The sequence below is a fragment of the Rhineura floridana genome, chromosome 1 (genome assembly GCF_030035675.1).
Source record: "Rhineura floridana isolate rRhiFlo1 chromosome 1, rRhiFlo1.hap2, whole genome shotgun sequence".
Classification (NCBI taxonomy): Eukaryota; Metazoa; Chordata; class Lepidosauria; order Squamata; family Rhineuridae; genus Rhineura; species Rhineura floridana.
Window position 1 is genome coordinate 320,268,143 of NC_084480.1, and position 15,376 is coordinate 320,283,518.

At 53.1% G+C, this 15,376-nt stretch overlaps 1 protein-coding gene across 2 annotated transcripts; it reads right to left on the reverse strand.

Annotated features, from left to right (window-relative positions):
- Window positions 1–2,442: 2,442 nt before the first annotated feature.
- LOC133375483 (repressor of RNA polymerase III transcription MAF1 homolog) lies at window positions 2,443–15,317 on the reverse strand. Of its 2 annotated transcripts, none has more exons than XM_061607115.1 (9): window positions 15,210–15,317; window positions 13,070–13,604; window positions 9,092–9,234; window positions 6,657–6,785; window positions 5,878–6,043; window positions 4,794–4,915; window positions 4,560–4,679; window positions 4,292–4,417; window positions 2,443–4,050 (listed from the first exon to the last, which is right to left on the reverse strand). In XM_061607115.1, the coding sequence occupies exons 3-9, from the start codon at window positions 9,172–9,174 to the stop codon at window positions 4,029–4,031; spliced, it is 768 nt and encodes a 255-aa protein (XP_061463099.1). In that variant the 5' UTR covers window positions 9,175–9,234; window positions 13,070–13,604; window positions 15,210–15,317; the 3' UTR covers window positions 2,443–4,028. The 2 variants fall into 2 exon arrangements, with proteins under 2 accessions (XP_061463099.1, XP_061463100.1); XM_061607116.1 differs by having other exon boundaries at window positions 13,070–13,601; window positions 15,210–15,311.
- Window positions 15,318–15,376: the final 59 nt, after the last annotated feature.

Here is a 15,376-nt window from a genome sequence, read left to right on the forward strand (position 1 = left end):
GATGACACTAAATTGTTCAGGGTTGTTAAAACAAAAAGGGATTGCGAAGAGCTCCAAAAAGACCTCTCCAAACTGAGTGAATGGGCAGAAAAATGGCAAATGCAATTCAATATAAACAAGTGTAAAATTATGCATATTGGAGCAAAAAATCTTAATTTCACATATACGCATATGGGGTCTGAACTGGCGGTGACCGACCAGGAGAGAGACCTCGGGGTTGTAGTGGACAGCACGATGAAAATGTCGACCCAGTGTGCGGCAGCTGTGAAAAAGGCAAATTCCATGCTAGCGATAATTAGGAAAGGTATTGAAAATAAAACAGCCGATATCATAATGCCGTTGTATAAATCTATGGTGGGGCCGCATTTGGAATACTGTGTACAGTTCTGGTCACCTCATCTCAAAAAGGATATTCTAGAGTTGGAAAAGGTTCAGAAGAGGGCAACCAGAATGATCAAGGGGATGGAGCGACTCCCTTACGAGGAAAGGTTGCAGCATTTGGGGCTTTTTAGTTTAGAGAAAAGGCGGGTCAGAGGAGACATGATAGAAGTGTATAAAATTATGCATGGCATTGAGAAAGTGGATAGAGAAAAGTTCTTCTTCCTCTCTCATAATACTAGAACTCGTGGACATTCAAAGAAGCTGAATGATGGAAGATTCAGGACAGACAAAAGGAAGTACTTCTTTACTCAGCGCATAGTTAAACTATGGAATTTGCTCCCACAAGATGCAGTAATGGCCACCAGCTTGGACGGCTTTAAAAGAAGATTAGACAAATTCATGGAGGACAGGGCTATCAATGGCTACTAGCCGTGATGGCTGTGCTCTGCCACCCTAGTCAGAGGCAGCATGCTTCTGAAAACCAGTTGCCGGAAGCCTCAGGAGGGGACAGTGTTCTTGCACTCGGGTCCTGCTTGCGGGCTTCCCCCAGGCACCTGGTTGGCCACTGTGAGAACAGGATGCTGGACTAGATGGGCCACTGGCCTGATCCAGCAGGCTCTTCTTATGTTCTTAAACAAATCCTCATCATGACCATCTTCCATCTGGAAACTATGTCTTCACTGTGGGAGGCTGTGTGGATCCAGAATTGGCCTGCACAGTCACTTACGGACCCACTGTTCAAGTCCTTATCTTGGAAGACAATCTTATTCGGCCACGAGTGATTGCCAGTGATAAGGGCTGGCTCCAAGGGTTGGGCCATGACGCAGGGCTAGGGATGAGCCACGCTTGGCATTTACCTACCCCTCCACTCCCACCTTGCAGGCCACGGTAGCAACTCTGGATGTGAGCCAGGTCCTTCCTGTCGATTGTCCTAGCTGTGGTGGGCATCACTTGGCTGCCTCCTCCCTCGCAAGGACAGCACGGGCCAGTGTTCAGCTTCAGCCAGTGCTTAGCAGCTGACTTATAAACTGGTTTGGACCAGAGGTATCTGTTCCATTAAAATAAAGCATCACAGAGACCTGAGGTACCTGTCGACACAAAGTGAGTTCTGCCTTGCGCTCTAAATGTCAAAGTGAAAAAGATCAACAAATAGGAACGACACTGACTTAAAAGACATAGGGCTCCATCCAACTGAATTTTACTCAGAGTAGACCTAAGTTAGTCATGCTCATTAATTTTAGTAAAACTCAGTTGGATACAACTCACAGATGCAGGATAGCACCGGAAGCACAAACACCACCAGCATAGAATCATAGAGTTGGAAGGGGCCTATAAGGCCATCCATTCCAACCCTGCTCATGACAACATCTCCCGTGCCCAGTTTGCAGACTGGAACAATCAAAAGGTTGAGTATCTTTTGCTAGAATTCCTTTAGCAGGCTCCTAAGAGGGCCTGAACCAGACTCAAAAGGCGTGGTCTCGCAGGTTCCTCATGCAGGTTGGGCCTCTGGCTCTGCTTTGAGACTCCCTCACACCGCAACCCAAACTGATGATGTTGGAGACTTGTGCCAGCACTCTGGGTCCCTGTCTAGGCTCAGCAGTACCTCAAGTTGTGGCTGTCACAGTCCCCTCTGCCAGGAACCGAGCTCAGGGCCTGCTTACCTCTTGCATGTGAGGGGCGGTGGCAACCAGGCCTTACTAGATGGAAGAGGGTAGGGAATGAGACCTCCAAGTACTGGCACATGTGGATGATGGCACGATAGCTCTTCTCAAGAGCCAGACCACGGTCCAGGCCCACACAGCTGCCATTTTACCAGACTGGGGCAACAGCAGGAGGGGTAGATGAAGGTTGCCTGGACCAGAACCAACTGCAGCCTTCAGCAGTACTACTCAACCCTCCAATATCATTGTCTGCCTTGTCCATCTGCATGGACAATTAGCTGCTGTGACATATGAGCAGAATTCCTGGGGGGGAGGAAGAAAGAGAATTCAAGCTTTTTTTTAAAAAAAATACCACTTTCCTAGTTGATTTTACTCATCCTTACAGGGGTGCGAAAAAGGTGGGAGAGCAGCACAAGGACCTTTGCTCTGCCACTCTGCCTGCCCCAAAAGGAGCGAGGGAGATTTGGCAGGCAAGCAAGAGCAACACGGAAGGGGAAGGCTGACCCACTGAAGCCCACAACTCCCCACCCCCTGGGCCCTGTTGCCTCCCAGGCACAGCTTCCAATGCAGCAAACAAGTTCCTAGAGGGCTGGGGGGGGGGAGACCACAGAGCAGACCCTTCCCACTGGCCCCATCCAGATTCTCCTTGCAGGAAGTAGACAGAATAATGTTAAGTCATGGAGGGAAAAAAAGTTTATAGCTGCAACAGTAAAACTGCTAGGCAACACAGACAAACAGGAAGCGGCAAATAAGCCGGTGAATCTAAAAGAGGGGTGGCAAAGGGTGCCCCCAAGTCACTTGCTGCCTGGCAGTGGGGCAAGGGCGGCCATGGGAAACAGAAGCAGGGATGCCTAGTGGGGACCAAATGCAGGCTGCTCCTCAGCCCAGCTTGTTTTCTGACAGGGGACCAGGGACTCCTTTCCTGGGGAGGTCAGTTGCACAGAAGGGCAGGGCTGGAGTGTCTGTGCCTGGGGCGAGAGATCTAGCAATGCAGGCTCCACACCAAGTGGGCAGGCAGTTCCTGCCCTCTGCCGTCAGCTCATAAGACCGGACAGAAGCCCACACAAAGTGCTCAGGAGGGAATCCAACTCAGCGCAACAGAAGCACTTCCACAGCAGCCCAGTCCAGAGAAGGCCGGGGGGGGGGGAGACGGACACAAGAGCAGCCCTCCCGCTCAGCCAGCAGCACCAGCGTCCCTTCCCCTCTGCTGAAGAGGGCGCACCAACCCAGCCATGTGCCAAGTGGGCCACAGAGCAGGGTTGGGAAGAAGGGTGTGGTAGGCATCAGATGGGAGAGGCAGGCATCCCGGGGGGGGGGGGCACAGGGAGACACCAGCACAGACTCTTGGGCTTGAATACAAATATAAACTCTATGAGCCCTTGCAGAGCGAAAGCAGCCACACTAGCCAGATGCCCAAACCCCGGCTTCTGCCAGTCCAGGGTCACTCGATGCCAAAGTCTTTTGCGGTTAAAAAAGGAAAAGAGGGAGAATCTCCCCCCTCCCCCAGTCAATGCAGCTTCTGCCAGCTGTCCAGTCTTTAGCAGGCTGCAGCATCAAGAAGTGTAAGGACCGAGGCCACAGGAGCAGCCAGCGTGGCTCTGGGGCAGGAAGAGCCCAACAGGAGCTTGAAACTGACGGACCAATTCCCAGGGAGGGAGGCACAGCCCTGGCCCCCAACAGGTGCTGCCTCCAGACGGACAGCATTTGCTCTACCAGAATTAGGAACAGAAAAGTGCTTCTGGCCGGCCCTGTCCCGCTTGGGCACGGCGGCAAAGGCAGGACAAAGTTTCCAGTGCTGCACGGGGCGCAAAAACCTCAGCGTCCAGGATCCAAAAGCGCGTGCAGGTGGGCAAGGGGCAGGCTGGCTGGCAGCATCCCGGGAGCCTGGAGCCACTGGCTGATCACGCAGCATCCACAGGGCGGGTGGGCAGGCAGGCCAAGCAACACAACGCTGGGTTGGTTTGGGGGAACGCCATCCGTGGAGAGTCACATGCAGATCACTTGTTTCCTGCAGACAGGAAAGCAGGCCCTCAGCACCCCACAGCCTTGGCCTCCAGCTGCTGGGAGAGGCAAAGCCCAGTCCCCCGAGCAACTTGTCTCCCGCCACGGAAGGGGAACATCGCCTCAGCCGTCACGCTGCAGAGAGGCCTCCTCCGCTGCCCCCAGCCAGGATCTCTGGGTCTCTCCATGCTTTTGCAGGCTCCTGCGGGCAGAGGGCACGCCGGGCTTCCCCTGCCTGGCCCACTCACCTGTCCTCCGCAATGCTGCCCCCGTCCTTGTCACAGGCGCCTGCTGCCGCCTCCTCCACCGTGTCGTCCTCGCTCAGGTCCATGTTCAGCTCGTTGCCAGCCTCAGGGTGCGGGTACGTGGAGCCACTGGGGAAACAAGACCTCGGTAAGCGCCGGCCTCCCCACAACCGCCTGCTCTGCCCTTTGGCCCAGGAGGCTTGGAGGGCGGAGGGAGCCATGGGCTCTGGCCAGCCTAGACACCTGCCACCGTGGCAGAGGCCCTTCTGACCTGATGGAGCGGCAGGTGAAGAAGACAATCCGCTTCAGTCGCTTGTTGTAGAAGAAATAGTTGAAGGACCAGAGGCTGCCCTCCTCTCCGAATGGGTCCGAGTCCAGGTCCGGGTTGTAGCTGCAGCAGCAGAAGGGAAGTTGTGAGGCGCTCCCCCTGCCTGCCCATTCCCCACCAACAGCCCCTCCACCCGCACCCGCCCCGCTCTGTGCCAGAGCAGTGCTGCAAGCCCACCTGTAGATGTCGCACTCGGAGAGGCAGATCTCCTGGTCCACAGCATCCCACAGGTGAGGCTTCAGAGCACTGAAATCCTCCCGCACCGCCGAAAAGAGGCTGCAGTTCACGGCATTCACCACCTGCAAGAGACCCGGGGAGCCTGGTGGGGTTCTTGCACTGCAAACAGGGAGTGGTGCGAGCGATTCTCCCTGCGCCACACGAGGGCCCTGCAGCCGCTCCCGTGTGGGAGGCAAGGAGAGGGGCTGGCACAGGCCCCCCAGTCAAGGCACAGGGTTGCGCCCTTCACCGGCAGCAGTGAACTAGTTACCACGGCACTCAGACAAGGAGCAGAGCTTGGCAAAGTTACTTTTTTGAACTACAGCTCCCATCAGCCCAATGCAGTGGCCGTGCTGGCTGGGGCTGATGGGAGTTGTAGTTCAAAAAAGTAACTTTGCCAAGCTCCGACAAGGAGTCACAGCCCACTCGCCCCATTCCACCGGAGGCAGGAAGTCTCTGATCTGAGAGAGAGGCCACAGACGGGACTGGCTAGCCAGTCCGAGACCGGGCAAAGGGGATCAGTGAAGCAGAAGCCTCGGGCCAGACTGAGAAGGAGGCATCCTCCAAGAGATGGCCAGGTTGGGCCAGTCTAGGGCAGTGGATGTCGGTTCCAGTGCGAGAGCCGTGTGGGACCCAGCCGCCCTCCAAGCTGGAAAGGGGGCCGGGAATGTCCAAGGAGAGGCCATCTCAGACAGGTGACGTGGGCATTGCTTTGCAGGTCTCCCTGAAGGAGCCTTCAGTGGGAGGGGTTTTCTTCCAGAGGGATAGTGCCCCACCTGCATCCCGTGAAAGTCAGGGGCAAAAGATCTTTTACAGAAGAGGAGGCAAGACTGCTTCCCACAGGGGGTCTTCCTACTCAACATGGGGGAGAGGTGAAGGAGCCTGTGGCCCGAGGTGAAGGAAACCCCGCCCCCTGGCAGGCTTTCCCACTCAGGGGCTGGGAGGGCCGAGAAGGTGACGTGGCAGGCATCCTCGCAAGGTGCGTGTGTGGGAGCTGCTGCGCGGATGAGGCGAGGAGGGATCTGCTGGCCTGGGAGGGGCTTACCCAGTTGAGGCTTGGCTCCCGGCTGAATTCATGGCTCTTGGCAGCGCTGAAGTCATAGTCGGGCCGGAAGGACTCGTTCAGCGTCGCCCTCAGGTAGAAGAGGGTCTTGCGGCTGCATGTGTCACTGAGGGGCCCCTCCTCGTCGCCGCTTTGGCTTTTGCTGAGCCTAGCACACAGGACAGCTTGGTCTGTTACCTCCCCCAGGCTAGCCCGGGGCTTTGGAACCTGCCATGCTCTTTCCCTGTTGCTGAGCAAACTCAAGATTCGGGCAGGCACTGCCTGATCTTGGGACAGCAGGCTAGGAAGAGGTGCCCCATGGCCACAAGCTTTCCGACAATGCCTGGGGCCTGGGATGCTCCACGGAGGGCAGGAGCAGCATTTCAGACTGCTGGGGAGCCTGATGTAGCTAGACACCCACCTCCCATCAGCCTCAGCGAGCACGGCCAATGGTCAGGGTGATGGGAGAGGTGCAGTCCAGCAACATTTCCTCTCCCCTGCTCTGAACAGGAGGGGAATCTGGGAACAGGAAGTTCTGAGATTTTCCCCTGCCCCCCGTGCTAGGCTGTCACACACTTCCTCCCCCCCCACGAAGTGAGCCTCCTCCTCTTCCTCACTACTCAGCCAACTTTGTGCTGCAAAATGAGACTCCTCCTGCCAACTCTTGACCCAGCCAACCAATCTCCAAGGACTGTTCAGGTGGGCAGCCAGGCAAGGCCGCTGAGGACCCAATTTCGCTTCCACAGCTTGCTCTGCGTGGTGTCAAGCAGGGGCACACATACCTGCTTGGGCTGATCCCTGTGGTCTGGGGTGGGGACAGGGCCTCAAGGACGTGGGGCTGCCCCTCCTGGCAGAACTGCTTGAAAAGGTGCTTGTCGTCACCGGCCATCTTGCAAGAGTAGCTCTCAATCCTGCAGGGAGACATGCAACTCTGAGCCTGACGATGGGAAAAGGGTTGTTGCCAGCGGCTCCCCACAGACCTCTGAAACTGAAAGGCACAGGCAGACCCAGAGAAGGAGGAGGAGCCTACAGGCCACTGAGTCTGGAAACACTTGGGAGGCAGGCACCAGGCTCTTGGCACACCAACTGCAGGGACACAACAGGGAGGCTAGTGGCAAGGCAGATTTGGCTTCTGCTGGCCCTCTGGCTTCCAAGTCTTGAGCACACACAAGTGGCTTGCTTGCAAGCACTGCCAACAGTTCTGAAAGGAGTTGGGTACATGGCATCCTGTCTCTCCATCAAGAACATTCACCACAGCAACTTACAGAAAACGAGACGTGCACATCGAACAACAAGAGCAAAAGTAACTATCAGTAAGAAGCAGAGAACAGAAGGCATCAACAGGAGCAGCAAAGCACAGAGCCCCATATCCCCCAGTCTGACAAAATCCAGAAAGGTACCACAACTGACAGCATCAGAAGCCCCCAAGAGATCCAGGAGAATCAAATGGGTCAGGTGCCTCCTGTCCACCTTGCAACAGGGTGATCAAGGGAGATTTACGGCAGGAGCAGCCAACCCTCCCCACACTGTCCCCTCTCGGTCGCTTTAGCTGGCCAGGAACTCGCTATGGGGAGGATACCTAGGAGGACAGGCCATCCTAATAAGGGGTAAGAGTTTATTTATTTATTTATTACATTTATATACCGCCCCATAGCCGAAGCTCTCTGGGCGGTTTACAGCAGAAGTTCCACTCGGCTAAACACCATGTCAAAATGCAGTCAGTTTTCTCGAAAAATAACACCCATTCTTGAAGCGCACCACACCCAAGTTGGAGCAGAGGCAGGCAGTTTCCTCTGCAAACACCAAGGGTGCCCCAACTCCGCCGGGTGGCTAGAATATAATCGGCCCCTCGGCACTCAGAACAGCTGGATGCCATCACACAGACACAACATTGGCCCTAAAATGAGCACTGGCCCACACTCGGCTTCACTTGCCTCGAGTTTTCCTCCAGCAATGCTTTAGCCACCGTGCCCACTCCTTAATCACCCCAAGGTACCATGTACAGCAGGGAGGCCTCGTGCCATCAGCAGAGGGCTTCTAGGAGGGACTGTATCAATCACCCAATGCCACAGATTAACTATAGGACCGGTTGCCAGTCATGCCAAGAGGAACCTCCCCAAGGGCCATCAGGAAGCCATTGAGATCCATCCATCACCATCTGAGGAGGAACCATCTCAACTGCGCTCCCCCCCCCCGGTGCCCCTTCAGACCCCAGAAGCCCCTGCAAGCCTAAATCCTAGCGGGTCGTGATCCGGCCATGACAAGAGATCTATGAAAAGATACCCCACCCACAGATCACCATTACTCTGCCCAGTACAGATCATCAAGTCAAAGGTGCGCCCTTCCAAATGTGTACTGCCCAGGCATTTTAGGTGATATTCTGTCATATTGCCTTGTTCCACCCTTTAGCTTTTTCTAGTCTGCCTCTTCTCTCTCCCTGTCTTGTTACCTTTATTTTTGGGGTTTCTAAACTGTACTTCTGTTGCATGAATTAGTTTTATTCACACACTCGTACATCACCCTGAACAGAATATTTCTAAATAAATAAATAAAACAGGGCCACATAGAATTTGTCATGGAGGCCGTGAAGCCCTGAGCTACACCTACCAAGGAGGCCTTGTTCATAAGTGCTAAGAATCCCTACACCAGGTCAGACCGCTGGTCCATCTGACTCCAGGATTTCTGGCACGAGTCTCTCACAGCGCTACCTGGACATGTCATTGGGGACGGGACTGGAGTCTTTTGCAGGGATGACTGATGCTCTGCCACTGAGCTGTGGCCTTCCCCTGGAATGGGTTACCCAGGAAAGGGTGGTAGAATCATGACTGGCTGCCCCCCCCCTGAAGCTGCACCATCAAGACCCAAAAGGACAGAACTGGGTCAGACTAGATCCACCTGTCACATCAAATCAGGTATGCCCAGCTGGCTCCATCATCCAGGATTAAATCACCAAGTTGTTTCTTGAACTTTCGTATCAGCCCTTATAAGCTCAAATACTTGCATTTAGTGGCCTGGGAACCAGTGGCTGAGCAGAGGACTGGGAGAGGCCTGCTTTGAATGTCCCTCCCCCTGGCTCACATGCTGTTCTTCAAAACGTAAACCTGTCTCTTGATTTGAAAAGCCCTAAAAGCCACAGAAGAGCACCCTTGGGGGCCACGTGGCAAGATGAACAAGGAAGATTCCTCCCTCCCAGTGCAGGAGCCACCTTGCCTCTCACCTGCCAATGATGTGTGCGTCTCCCGTTTCCACTGTCAGCTGGGAGTTTATGGCTTCAAACCTTGAGTTTTCCAGCAGCTTCATTTTTCGTGCCTCCTGGGGCTGGAAGAATTGTCAGTGCTACGACTACGGGGTTGGAACTTCCTGGCAAAGATGGAGAGAGAAAAGGCCATCAGCGGATACGTCTGGGAACAGAAGACAGTGGCTCTGCTGCCCATCCAGAAGGCTCCACAAGGGGGCACTACAGTCAAGGCAGGTCAAAAAGTGTGGCAGGTAATGAAGCCTGCTCTGGCTTGGGAAGACCAGCAACACTGGAGAGAGCCTCATACAGGGATGTATAGAATCAGAACAGTAGAGTTGGAAGGGGCCTATAAGGCCATCAAGTCCAACCCCCTGCGCAATGCAGGAATCCAAATCAAAGCATTCCCAACAGATGGCTGTCCAGCTGCCTCTTGAAGGCCTCCAGTGTTGGAGAGCCCACTACCTCTATAGGTCACTAGTTCCATTGTCGTATTGCTCTAACAGTTAGGAAGTTTTTCCTGATGTTCAGTCGAAATCTGGCTTCCTGCAACTTGAATTCATTATTCCGTGTCCTGCACTCTGGGACAATCGAGAAGAGATCCCGGCCCTCCTCTATGAGACAACCTTTCATGTACTTGAAAAGTGCTATCATATCTCCCCTCAGTCTTCTCTTCTCCAGGCTAAACATGCCCAGTTCTTTCAGTCTCTCCTCCTGTAGCCCACACTCCCTCCAAATCTTGTCAGCAGCTGCAAAATCTTTCCGTGTAAAAGGCTGGGGTTTTGCGTTGGTGAAGCCCCAGCCTTCCCTATCTTCACCTGCACCCCCTAAATGCCATCCAGCTTAGAGGGCCCACAGTACTTCCATGCACTCAGTTGCACCCGCCAGCCCCCCACCCTCTGGTTCTAGACTTCACACAAGCCGCCGCTTCCAGTTGCCTCAGACGTGTCAGGACTTGGACAGGAGGAGACAACCTCTGCTCTAGGACTGTACTTTTGAGGGCTGCCTCTTTCTTTACCACTTTACAGCTGCTCGGAGCGGCTGGTTCCTTCTCCTCTGTGGCTGCTCCGTAAAAAAAAACACCTGGTTTTAAATGCTTCCAGGAAGCAACTTTATGTCATAATAGGTGGTTCCTGGGAAATTGCATGGGGAAAAAAGATGGGCACTTTAGAGGGGAAAAAATGGCTGCCCCCATTGGTACATGAGCTGTCCATTTCCCCCCCTGTACAAGGTGTACTATGACATACAGTTGCTTCCTGAGAACGTTTGAAAACAGCTTTTTTAACTATTCAGTCACACAGGAGGCATTGCTGCTCTACGCAACTGTACGATGTTAAAGAAAGACAGAAAGCGGCAGCCTTCAGACCACCTTGTAGGTAGTTTTGTTTTGTAGAACTTTCCCCCTTAAAAAATCTGGCCATAAACACGAGAAGACAGGGAGCCAGTTTTGCACACACACAAAAACCGGCCCAGGAAGGAAATAGCTTGATCTGACTGTCCTTTCTGAGACGTGAGAGGATTTTCTGCCATTAAACCTCAATTGCTATTGATTGATTGCGCTCAGCTGCTTGAACCCTGCGGCTAAATGCATCTTGGCACAACAAAGTGGCACATAATGTAATAAATCCCCAAGCACTCTGAAAGGGAGCACAGAAAGAAGTGAGCTAAGCCGGCTGTGGGGAACCTGCAGCCCCTCAGATGTTGCTGAACCACAACTCCCGTCATCCCTGGCCACTGGCCACCTTTTCTAGGACTGACAGGAGTTGTAGTTCAGTCTGGACAGCCAAAGGTTCCCCACCCCTGAGCTGAACGGGAGACAGGCACGTGCAACTTTACACTGCAAGAAAAGCAGAAGGGAGACAGGAAGGGCCAGAAGGGGGAGCCCAGAGGAGTCCATTTCTAAGGTCACATCCACACCATACACTTAAAGCACTCTTCTATCACTTTAGCAGTCATGGAGAATCCTGGGCACGGTAGTTCTTGTTAAGAGTGCTGGGAATTGTCGGTCTGTGAGGCCAGCACCCTTAGCAAGCTACAGTTTGTTTATTTATTTATTTATTTAATTATTTGATTTATATCCCGCCCTTACTTCCAGCAGGAGACCAGGGCAGCAGTTCCCAGGATTCTTTGGGAGAAGCTGTCACCATTCAAGTTGTATAAGAGTGCTTTAAACATAAAGCCCTGTATGACCAGCAGCGAGGCTCAGCCCATCTCAGTTTTTCATCAGAAATCTGCCAGTAGGGCTCATCTCTAGTCAATGAGCCAGCAGTGGGTCTTGCTGGGATCTCAAAAGGACATGGAGGGGTGTTAACAGAAGAAGGCTGGCGCCAGCACTACTTTACGGAAACATTCAACCCCTGAAGTGGGCAGATGCCCTAAGCCAGCCTTTCCCAACCAGTGTGCCTCCAGACACTGTTGGACCACAACTCCCATCAGCCTCAGCCAGCATTGCTAATGGTCAGGAAAGATGGGAATTGTAGTCCAGCAACATCTGGAGGCACACTGCTTGAGAAAGGCTGCCCTAACCTTTGGCCCTCCAGATGTTGAACTACAACTCCCATCAGCCTCAGCAACGATGGCCAATGGCCTGGGACGATGAGAGTTGTAGCCCAGCAACATCTAGAGGGCCAAAGGTTCCCCACGCCTGCCCTGCACCAAAGGCACCCCCACCCAACAGACACTGGGCTCCAGTGAAGGTAGTTTCACAGTGCAGCTCATCCATTTGACAGTGAAGCGTCTCCTAGCAGCTAATTCGAACCCAGTACTCCTTGCCCCACCCACCTGCCTTTGGAAAGTGATAGCCCTGTTGCTCTGGAAGGCAGCTACTGCAGCTTCCCTGCTCTGCCTTGCACCAGCCTTACTTGGGCCATCTGGGCAGGGGAGCTGATGGGCGAGAGCATTCCGACACCCTAACGCCTAACCAGATCCATAAGAACATAAGAAGAGCCTGCTAGGCCAGTGGCCCATCTGGTCCAGCATCCTGTTCTCACAGTGGCCAACCAGGTGCCTGGGGGAAGCCCGCAAGCAGGACCCGAGTGCAAGAACACTCTCCCCTCCTGAGGCTTCCGGCAACTGGTTTTCAGAAGCATGCTGCCTCTGACTAGGGTGGCAGAGCACAGCCATCACAGCTAGTAGCCACTGATAGCCCTGTCCTCCATGAATTTGTCCAATCTTCTTTTAAGAACATAAGAAGAGCCTGCTGGATCAGGCCAGTGGCCCATCTGGTCCAGCATCCTGTTCTCACAGTGGCCAACCAGGTGCCTGGGGGAAGCCCGCAAGCAGGACCCGAGTGCAAGAACACTCTCCCCTCCTGAGGCTTCCGGCAACTGGTTTTCAGAAGCATGCTGCCTCTGACTAGGGTGGCAGAGCACAGCCATCATGGCTAGTAGCCATTGATAGCCCTGTCCTCCATGAACTTGTCTAATCTTCTTTTAAAGCCATCCAAGCTGGTGGCCATTACTGCATCTTGTGGGAGCAAATTCCATAGTTTAACTATGCGCTGAGTAAAGAAGTACTTCCTTTTGTCTGTCCTGAATCTTCCAACATTCAGCTTCTTTGAATGCCCACGAGTTCTAGTATTATGAGAGAGGGAGAAGAACTTTTCTCTATCCACTGATGGAGCTCACCTCCCAGCCCAAGACACACACAAAGCACAACCTGCTACTTCTAGACTTCTTTCCACAGAGGAAGTGCCCCTTTGCTCCAGGATTCCCAGGCCCTCTCCTGGTTCCATCACCCCCAAAGCAGAGATGTCTTCGCAACCTGAGGCAATAAGGAACTATAGTTCCCAAGCTGCTGCATGATGCCAAAAAGCCCTTTCCCAGGCCCAGCCTCTCAAAGACTCCAACTCCCATGATGCAGCACCACAAGTGAATATACTGGCTGAAGCAGCCTTGGTGTAAGTCATACTGGGAAATGCAGTTACACGGCCTACAGGGCACAGACTGCCCTGATACCAACCTGCTGTGGGCGCTGCGCAAGCTGTTTCTTCCTTCTCCCAATCCCAGGCCAGCTCCTTCAGGGACTAAACAACGACAAGCACTGCAGTCTCCAGAAGTAACTCAAATCGGGTGCCTCCACCTCTGCCGTCACAGCTGCCATCCATCTCCTCCAAATGGCCTGCCAGGATTCCACCTGCCTTGACATGTCCCTTACTGAATCAGGATGATGTGGCCGACTAATCGAATCCCTTGAATCAAAGTCGTCACCCTCCTTCCTTCCGGCCAGGTGAAGCCACTGACTCAGTTCTTCTCGTTCAAGCAAACCACTGACAACCAGCAGGGGCAGCTCCTCCCTGCGTGGGCAGCAATTAGACTCCAGCCCTCTTTCCAGTTTCTACAGGCAGAGTGGGCTGCCAGTCTCTGAGACTGGCCTGTTCCAGTGGCTGGTCTTGATGTTGATCAACTGCATGGTCCAACCTCCTTCCGTTGAGACAGAACCGGCCTCTGACTGGTTGTGACGTCAAGGACACTGTCTGGCCTGCTGAAACCGCCTACTGAACAAAGAGACACAGACAGAGAACAGCTGTCACTCAAGCCAGAAGTGGCCACATACTCCTTGCAGAGGGCAGGGATGTAGTCACCTGACAGGTGTGCGTATATTTACTAGCATAATACTTATTTAATTAGATTATCCATTTCACATTACATACATTTGCAGCATTATTATGCAAAAGTATTGTAACTTACTTCCTTTTGCCAGTGTCAAGCATTCCATGCAATCTTCATGCAGATAATTTATTGAGTTTTCCTGGAGAGGTAGACAAGAGCAACTGCCTGTGCAAACCCCTGTGAATAGTCTAGGTCAGTCTTCCCCAACCTGGTGCCCTCCAGATGTTTTGGACTGCAACCCCTGTCAGGCCCAGCCAGCACAAGCTGGGAAGCCTGGTCTAGATGCTTCTGATGCTGCTATATGGGGAACCTAAGTAGGAGTAGGCCTGAACAGAAAAATATTGGGAGCCCTTCATAAGATGCTTTAAACTTTGGGTTTATGTGCGTGAGTGTGAAAAAAGACTAGGAATATTTACTTAATTTCACCAAATCTTTGGACAGGTCACAGCCAACCAGTGCAGTGCTTCCAGGACTGGTGACACATGGTATCATCTTGCTGCGTCAGTTAACAGCCACATTCTGTGCCAGTTACAGCTGCCAAACCATCTTCAAGGGCAGCCCCACATAAAGCCCAATGCAGTAGTCTAATTGCAAGGTTGCTGCAGCATGGACCACTGCAGCCAGGCAATCTCAGTCCAGGAAGAGTCTTGCCCGGCACACCAGGCGCAGCTGGCATAGGCATCCCCCACGACTGAAACCACCTGGGCCTCAAGTGTCAATTTAAAATCAAAGAGTACCCCCAGATTACTCTCCTTCAGAGACTGTGCAATCCCACGCAGAACAGTCTCCCTAATTCCTTGATGCAAAAACCACCCACCCACCCACACCAACTGTGTCTTATCAGCAGTCAGTTTCAGCAAGGTTACCAACTAACCATAAAGGAACGAGTCTGACCTGGTCTTGTGTCTTAATCAGCAGGATATTACTGCGAGATCAATACGTGAAGCTTTTCCACATTGTGGAAAGACACTCAGCTGCTAATGTCTGCATGTCAGATACAGAGGCAGGCTGAAAAGATAACAGTCTACACTGTGGCACAGGAGTTGTACCAGGATAAAGAAGTTGGCAACTCGAACTGTTAACAAGGCCCCTAACCTTTAACCCACACACATACATACACACACACACTCCATGTCAGTAACATTGAGATAATAATCTTTCACGATTTCAGGGTTGTTGTTGCTGAAGAAAAAACGCAAAACATCTTACGGGGAGTTTTAAATCACATCCCAACCCCATCGCACTCCCACCCACAAAAAAGGGAGAGGGCGCCTCCTTCCTGACCTCTTTGTGAGATTTCACAGGGCAGATTCTGACATAGCGCGATGCCTTGTTTACATACACCCCCAAACAAACAAACCTGGGTGCTGATCCTGCAACTGCAAGGCATCATGCCTCCTGGGCTGAGGAGGAGGCTGCCTTTTCCCTTAGAGACCCCCCCCCCCATTTTATTTCCCAAAAGACCTCCTCCTCTCTCCCGCACCCCTCACCTGCATGGAGCTTGAAGGTTTCTGTTTCACCCAGGAAGCAGCAAGTGGCTGTAGGGTCGGGGAGGGGCAGGAAGCGGGCTGGGCTCCCTACCATAGACTTCAGAGGCGCAGACTGGACACTGCACTGCCGGGAGGCGGGACTTCCGGGCTGCTTTTAATGCCATTTC

What these genes read in the sequence shown, in the direction of transcription:
- LOC133375483 (XM_061607115.1), bottom strand. Translation starts at nt 9,174, where the DNA reads ATGAAGCTGCTGGAAAACTCAAGGTTTGAAGCCATAAACTCCCAGCTG. An exon ending in ACAGGGATCAGCCCAAGCAG is followed by an intron (nt 6,044 to 6,656) that starts GTATGTGTGCCC and finishes CCTGTGTGCTAG; the next exon opens with GCTCAGCAAAAGCCAAAGCG. An exon ending in TCCGAGTGCGACATCTACAG is followed by an intron (nt 4,680 to 4,793) that starts GTGGGCTTGCAG and finishes CTGCTGCTGCAG; the next exon opens with CTACAACCCGGACCTGGACT.